At 40.1% G+C, this 8,493-nt stretch overlaps 1 protein-coding gene across 1 annotated transcript; it reads left to right on the top strand.

Annotated features, from left to right (window-relative positions):
* The first annotated feature begins 6,352 nt into the window (after positions 1 to 6,352).
* On the top strand, positions 6,353 to 8,181 carry LOC147901597 (jasmonate-induced oxygenase 4-like). Its single transcript, XM_087375110.1, has 3 exons — positions 6,353 to 7,039; positions 7,207 to 7,531; positions 7,621 to 8,181. The coding sequence occupies exons 1-3, from the start codon at positions 6,453 to 6,455 to the stop codon at positions 7,852 to 7,854; spliced, it is 1,146 nt and encodes a 381-aa protein (XP_087231236.1). The 5' UTR covers positions 6,353 to 6,452; the 3' UTR covers positions 7,855 to 8,181.
* The last annotated feature ends 312 nt before the right edge of the window (positions 8,182 to 8,493 follow it).

Below are 8,493 nucleotides of genomic sequence, written 5' to 3'. Positions count from 1 at the left end.
CTTTAGTAGAGCAGTGTATCATACTTGCACCTTCGGCCCCAAATTTTCATCCCCTGGATCTCACTCTATCCACACCGAACTATGGATAATGCTTTTCAGCATGCATAAGATGGTGAAGTAATTGAAGATTTTAGTGTGCAATTAGAAAAGCATATTTGGTGGCTTCTCACGATTCATTTCATAATCATCCACCCATTTCTCCTTCCTCATACTTCCATGGCAAGGACTAAACAAGCTTTCAAGGAGACTCGAAAGTCATGTGCACAGATAGCACAAGAGATCCATAAGAGAAGGAAGAAACTAAAAGAGAAGGTAGAAAAGCAGCAAGAGAAATGAATGGGGAAGGATACTACAGATCCCCCTTTAGAAACTGACTCTTTCAATACATCGGAGGAATCAGATAGGGAATCAGATCATCTTTTGGATGAAGTAGTGGTGGAAAGTTTTGATGATGTTGAACAAATGGAGAAATGGAAACAAGAACAAGAAAGAAAACACAATGAAAGAATAGAGACGATGAAGAAAATCAAATCCCAATGTGAATAACCATGGGGACAATCTCTCAATGTCATTCTAGATGGGAGGCCTCTAGTGGGAGGAAAGAGAACATCACAAGCAAGTCCAAGCCAACGGCCCCCACAAGCAAGTCCAAGTCAACATCTCCACAAAGCCAAAAAAAAACAAGAGGATGAGGCCAAGAGGTGGTCGCTGTGGTGGTGGTAGAGGCGGTGGCAGTGGTGGTGGCGGTTGTCAACACTATCGCATGAAAGCAGGGAGGAGGAAACCCTATCATCTTCAGGAAATAGTGCAGACAGTTTCTCATCGTCAGGAAACCCTATCAAAAATTGTAAATCTTGCAAAAAAAAGTATTCTGTCATCGAGGAAATAGCGGGTAGATATTGCAACATGATTTCATCCAATACAACGTCCCCTCGTTCTTGACCCTCGACATCAGCCATCAAGACCTCTTCAAGTTCCAAAGCACTACATGGTTCTGGTTGTTGACGTTTAACCTAGTCAATGGCTCTACACTCTCTTCCACCTTTTTAGGGTCTGTGACACTTGGTTCTGTTTATGGTCCTGCCCTCTCTTGCTCCATTTGTGGTTGCTCTTGAGCTGATTCTTTGTACATCTAGATGGCCAACCTTTCCTGCATGTTGACATCAATGATCTCTTTCAACATCAGGAGCTTCTTTAATTGAGAGGATTGCTGGCACATCTTGCAGAAATTATGGAACATCGGGGTCTTCCATCTCAAGTAAAACAAGGTAGTAGGCCATCTTCCAAAATAATACCATTTGCCATACTCTCGCAAATGGAGCTCTTCTAATTCCATGTCTCAGAATTGCAAAAAGTGATACTAGTAGTAGAGACATCTTTACAAATCCTCTACATCTTATGTTTGAATGATGGATCCATGCAACAACACTCAAACAATAGGTCACAAGGCACCCATGCACGTGCCTCAATGCCAACTGGAACAGTGTATGGCCAGATGGTTTCCTCCATGAATTGGATCACCTCTTAAAAGATGTAGTGATGCTTTAGGATGGTTTATGCTATATCAAGCTGGCAATCAAAAATCTCGTAGAGCTCATCCTCCCTACTTACGTAGGGGGTAGTAGCCACGAAATCATGGAAGGCAAGGTGTGGGCCATGAGCTGTGTTGTTAGGATGTGTGTGAAGATAGCGAGGAAGTGAGAACACAATGACGAAGGTATTGTACCTTTATAAAGGCCCACCTTTTATAAAGTCATAAATTAATGAAATAATAAACTAAGGTACTATTAAGACATATGGAAGAACAAATGATAAAAATAATAAACATATTGCAATAATAAACTAAGGTAATATTAAAACATATGGAAGATCAGATGATAAAAATTAACAAAGATCAAAAGATCGACATTTCTCTTATACAAACAAAAAGATCAAAATGTCCACATATATATTCAATCAAAATGCAGACAACAATTTTACATGGAGGTTTCCAATGATTGTACAATGATGCAACTTCAAGCCGTCTTCTTACTTTCTTCCCATACAAAGTAAAGAAAAAGGAGAGAAAAAGTCATACTCATCAAATGTTATAGCAAGGTACTCTCGAATGTCTTTCAATGTCTAACTATTTATAACTTCAAGACACCTGATAGCACATGCGGCATACAAATTTGTACATCTTTCATCACTTCTACTACACAATCTTATGCAATCCAAGGATTGTGACTATTATTCCAATGCCTATATGCATACCTTATGGCTAGTGTTTCTTTGGAAACTAGACATCTAAACCTCCAGACTTTGTTTTCAAAGTTAGTATGCTACATACATGTTGGGGCTCACCGACTAAATCAAGTATGCCCAAATTGAGTGCATGCTTGCCCTTATCAACATCGGTCGGTTTAGGAAGCGGGGCTTTAACTTTTGCTCCCACAAAAAAACATGCTATTTTTAAGCTCTTAAATATGAGCCGATATGCCCTTGTACTTATCCCTGTAGTATCACAAACTCCCTGTGCACTAGTTGCATTGAAATGCTCTACAACTTTGTTCATTTACTCAGATGTTATCTCTGATTTTAGACTTTTGAATTTTGGATGTTGTATAACAGACTCCAACATTTTTTTTGTAAACACTTCACCCATAGCACCATAATGTTCATTATGGATAGACATGAGTTCTAAAACACTCCTACAAGCTCTCACTCGATGCTTCCAATGACCACTTTTCTTGGATATTTCATCCATTGGACACAATTTCCTCTTACGTAGTCTTGGACCCATTGGAGTATCCTTCATGAATGATAATGTTTTCTCTAACTTCTTGATCTCATCCTTCAGAGCTGTGTTTTGCCTCTGTAAGTGAATTGCATTTATAGTGCTCTCTCCCAATTGAGCATCTAATGTTTGAACCTTTACTTGTAATTCTTGATTTTTCTTCTCTATGCCATCATATGTAGACATTTGAACACTTGTAGCTTGCATAGATGATACAAAATGTTGATTTCAAGCCTCCAACATTGCGATCCTTTTGTCTCTTTCATTAAGCAAAGATTGATATTGGGCTATGAAGGCTACTTGCTCCATGACCAATCAACCTTCGACAATATCCTAACAAACCATTCTCACCCTTACATAGAAACTTTATTAAACTAGTCAATCCATGAAATTGAGGAGTCTGACAAGTTTGTGGATCTACTGGATATATTTTCCCTTCTAACCACAAATCCATATGTGCTTTTCCTTGATTTTGAAGAGCTACTAAATCACTTTCACTTGCTAAGGAGGATTCATTTCTCTTTAAAAATGGTGCATTCTCTGCATCTATTTGAAAATGGATATCCACCTCCGAGCGGCTTTTGCATGATTTCATGCACTTTCCACCTAATATAATATAACATTGACATCAATAAATAATATACAAACATGACATGTTTTAGAAAAGTATCAAACTAAGCAAAAATGAAAACCCCAATTGCATGCAAAATCTAACGATTAAAACCTATAAATTCAAAAAAACATTTATTATCATCAAACACTGTTAAACTATGTGAATGAACAATACCTCACAGGAATCTTTGAAGAAAAAACGTGATCAAACTTGTCCTCCTCAATGGTCCCTCTTGTAATCCAGGATGCTGAAATTGATGGATTTTTCTCCAATACTAATTATATGCTTCCAAACAACTCCAAATCTATTTCTAATCATCTTCTGTAAAAAAACTCAATAGTAAGCGTGTATCTTTTAAAACAAAAAAAATCTTTCTTCCTCTTTAAATCATGTATTGAAAGAAAACAACAAAATTACCAAAACAAACTACAAATTAACTATTTCTTCAAAGTTGCATCATAAAATCTTATTATTTTCATTGTCTTGCATTGTTCTAAAGGTTTTCTCACCTGAATCTCCATGCAAGTTGCTCTGATAGACCCTGATTTGAGTTGAAAACTAAAAACATTCTAAAACTACATGAATAAACAATACCTGATTCTTGGAGCAAGATTCTTTGAAAGAAAAATGTGATCAAACTTGTCCCTCCCAATGGTCCCAAATGTGTTCCAGGATTGATGAAGTTGATGGTTCTTTCTTTAAAACAAATTATATACTCCCAAACATCTCGAAATCTATTTCAAGTAATATTCTATAGAAAACCATTGATAGTAAGAGTGAAAAAGACTCATTTCTCATGGAATTTCTTACAAAACAAACAAAATTTTCAATGTTTTTAAAGCATGAAAGAAAACAAAACAACACAACTACACAAAATGAACTACGAACTAACTATCTCCTCAAAGTTACATCATTAACAAATAAATCTCGTCATAATCACTGTGTTGCATTGTTCCAAAGATTATCTCACCTGAACCTCCATACAAGGTGTTTGGATGGACCCCAAACCTTCACAAATGGTTCGAAATCATGCACCCTTAGAGATTGCAGCAGCTGGAAAAGTAACTAGTATTGAGAGATGGGCAAAAGAAAGATTGATTCTCATGCATCAGCAAACTGCAATGCCTGAAAGTCAATCTTCTTTGATCCTTCTCTAAGAATCTCGTCTAGTAGCTCCTTCTAAGCTCCAAACACCTTACATCATTCATGGCTCGCTTAGAACATTGATTGCCTTGTCTTCCTGAATGAAATGATTTTAGATTGTAGGAGAATCTTAGATGAGAGAGAAAGTGGCAAGATTTGAAGGAGAAGTGCCCAAAATAGAGAAAGAAGAAGGTAGGTTGAATCTTATTCAAAAATCTTGAATGTTTTGAAAGAATGAGAGTGAAATGGGAGGGAAATACATCTAGAGAAGAGAAGTGACAAGATTTTGGCATGAGAGTCCATCCCATGAGAGGGAGAATAGAGAAAGAAGCTTCCCGCTCAAGAGCCAGTAGGAAATTTGAAAAGAGGACTGGAGCAAAGAAAAATTCGAAATGGTACTCAAAAATGAGGGGGAAGCAAGAGGAATCAGAGAGAATGAAAGGAGTGTGGTAGTTGGATGGGAGGATTTGGTTTCAGGTCAAATGGTTCAAGTTTGGTTGAGAAAACTAGGTTTCTCAGTTTGGTTATAATTAAAAAACGTGATGGGAGAGTTGAGGCAGCAAGTGGGTGCTCCACCTCATTGTTTGGGACATTGAATAAAGAAATAGAGAAGTCAAGCCACTCCTAATATTCTATTGCCCTCCACCAACAAATATTCTATTGGGTTTTATTCACCTTATTCTTCCATGTCACTAGCCCAAGGGCTCCCTTATAGGACCCTTTTTGAGTCCAAATTTTTTGTAATGCTTAAAAAAATAATAAATAAAAAGGTATTTTCGCTTCTATTGAGCGTTGCCTTCACTAAGGCCTCCTCGTGTAGGCCAAAAAGAGGCATGGTTTTTATGTGTAACTAATGGTGTCATTTTGGATATTCGTGGAAGTGTCCTTCTTGGTTAGGATGCAACACATAGGTGGGTGTAGCGTAGTGCCCACTATAGGCCAAGTTTTGTATAGGTCTTTTTTTTAAAACTAACCACCCCTTACTATTATATTTGGCATTAAAAATAAATGTGTCATTTTCAATGTATTGAAAAAAGAGGCATGCTTCTGCTCTCAAGGCACAAATTATTTTTGAAGTTTGAAAGTGAAAATGATAGCCTCATTTTCAATGGAGTGAAAATCCGCATCTGTGAAGTTGACTTCAAGAGGATCCAAATAATTGTTTAAGGATCCAAAAGAATTATTCCTTAGATGCACCATCCCGTGGGCAAGCCATTGTGGATTGAATGGGAGCCCCTCCTTAGTTATAGCTTTGAAGGAGAAGTGACCTCATATTTTCATGTGAAGGAACCCCCCTTCTCTAAAAGAGAGTTAATGAGGGCTCCTCAAAGGAGTTTGTGTGAAAGATTAAAAGCTCATTACGGCACATCGTTGGGTTGATAAGAGCATGTTCACCACACGGCCTTGCAGACCACCATTTTGCTATCCAAGATGACCTGCGACCGGTTTTTCTCCTGGTCCCTATTCTAGAGAAGAGCCAAAAAAACAAAGTGAATGATATTTAATCATTCATAAAGATAAAAAAAGCAAACAAAAAGGAAATGGTATGGAGAGAGAGAGAGAGTAAGAGAGAGAGAGAGAGGGCGGAGGTTTGGAGGAGGGGAGGGAGAAAAGGTGGAGATGGTGTGTGAGAAGAGAGAGAGGGGGTATGGATTAGTCCAATGAAAAAGAGTGAACATATATTGTGCAATAGGAAAAATGCACTTCTAAAAATGCCTAATTTCTACGTTGCCAAAAACTTTCGATGTGTGAACAAGGGTAGGCTTACTTTATTTGCATGGAAGATCACGTGGGGAGGCTATAGCGGATTGAACGTGAGGCCCTTCCTCGCTCTCCTCGTGCTCTTGTTCAATGCACTCCACACTCGCAATTCCTGTGTCCTCTCGTCGTGCCCATCGCCCCCGTTGATGGTGCCTGTTCATGGTCTCCTCTCCCCTTTATATCTCACTCCTTGCTTCCCTTCCATATTCCACCTCCCCTTTGCATACTGCCTCCCTCCTCATGGCTCCCGCTGCTGATTCCCTCCACGCCCATGAACAGCCCACCACCCCTTTTGGTGAGTCTGACTTGGTCGAGAAGTTGGCCGGGTCCGATATTCCCTCGAAATTCATCTTGCCCGAACAGCACCGCCCCTCTGTCTGTCTAACCCGGTCCAGCGATGAGATCCCTCTCATTGACATGGCTGGATTGTATGATGATAGGCGCGAGGAGACCCTTGCGATCATGCACAAGGCCTGCCTTGAATGGGGCTTCTTCCAGGTCAAGAATCACGGCGTGGCTCCCTCTGTGATGGAAGCCATGAAACAGCAAGTTGAGGAGTTTTTGGCCTTGCCAGTGAGCGAGAGAGCTCCAGGTGGTGTGAAGAAGGGCGTGGCAAGCCAAGGCTATGGCAGTGGGTATGTGAAACCAGACACCGGAGCCAGAGATTGGAGGGACTACTTCCTTCTCCGAACGTACCCAGAATCCATGAGAGACTACAACACCTGGCCTAAAAGCCAGGCCTTCAGGTATTTAGTAACCAAGAACCTCCTCGGATTGTCCTCTACTTTAGCCATGGAGCTGTGCTGTCTGATTTTTCGAAGAAGACAAGCTTAAAATATCATTTTTTCCATTGATCCCTGTTGTTTGATTTTCGAAGAAGACCTGCTTAAAATCTTAGTGCATGTCGCTGCAGGGAAGTGATTGGCCAATACACCCTTGAGCTGAAGAAATTGGCAGAGAAATTGCTCGAATGCTTCTCCATCAACTTGGGACTTCCCCCAAATTACATTCAGCAAGCCGTGGGTGAACTTCACCAAGATCTTCTGATCAACCATTACCCTCCTTGCCCCCAGCCCGATCTAACTGTGGGCGCCAACAAGCACACCGACCTGGGGGCCGTCACATGCCTGTGGCAATTGGAGGATGTGATTGGACTGCAAGTGCTGAAGGATGGGGAGTGGGTGCCAGTGAAGCCCCTCCCGGGAGCGTACATCATCAATGTCGCTGACATGGTTGAGGTACTGAAATCTTTCACCGTACTTTGATTCATTAACTTCCTATGAAATCCACTGACCGAGCTCACAAACGACGACTGATGGGTGTGCAGGTTGTCACGAACGGCATTTACAAGAGCATTCAGCACAGAGCGGTGGTGAACACGACGAGAAGACGCGTCTCCATAGCTGCCTTCTATGATTTACACCCAGAAGCGGTGGTGAAGCCAGCACCGGAGCTGTTGACCCTGGAACGTCCAGCTACGTATTCACCAGTGCGTTTCTGTGATCACGCCATGAAGCTTGCCATTGAGACTGATAAGATTGGGGAGAAGGTTAGCCATTAAGTCGGGCAAGCGACCAGCTCTTCGCACCTATACGCTACAGAAATGTAACTGTCGTTTCCGATCCGTTTAAGCAGACCAAGACCGTTGTATCGTCGCAATAATAGCTGAGTACAAAGATTTCGTCGACAATTTTGACATAGAACTCTGTTTTTTGGTATCACTATAAAAGGCACATATGTACATACGTTATACCTATATAAAAGACCTTCCTTTTCTTCTATAAGAGGCAGATATGTACATACGTTACATGCTTACTATAATCCGATCGGCCATGTAGATAATTAAGTATTTTCTTATTAATGCAATTTGAATGTAGCTTTGCCTCTAGGACGTTGACTTTTGGTGTAGCACTTTGGAGGATCTTGTATATCATATGGTGCTTTATTTAGAAACTCACATTTAATGCTCTATTTAAATATTCAATTCGGTGTAAATGATTGTTATTCTTGCCCACATTGCTTAAGTCACCACTTCTCTTTTTACTAAAATTCTCTAATTGAAGAGGAACTCTAACTTAAGCTTGGGAAGAAAAAAATTATAGGAGAGGAAAATTGAACAAAATGAGTATTATAGGTAAATGTGTGTAAACATAAATATGGCCATAGACCTGCAGGAGGAAAAATGCTTTTGTAAAAATTG

The sequence above is a fragment of the Dipteris shenzhenensis genome, chromosome 5, assembly GCF_047967505.1.
Source record: "Dipteris shenzhenensis isolate YYH24624 ecotype China chromosome 5, Dip_SZ_1.0, whole genome shotgun sequence".
Taxonomy (NCBI): Eukaryota; Viridiplantae; Streptophyta; class Polypodiopsida; order Gleicheniales; family Dipteridaceae; genus Dipteris; species Dipteris shenzhenensis.
Note: the sequence above shows the minus strand (reverse complement) of the source record. Positions and strands in the feature narration are given on the sequence as shown.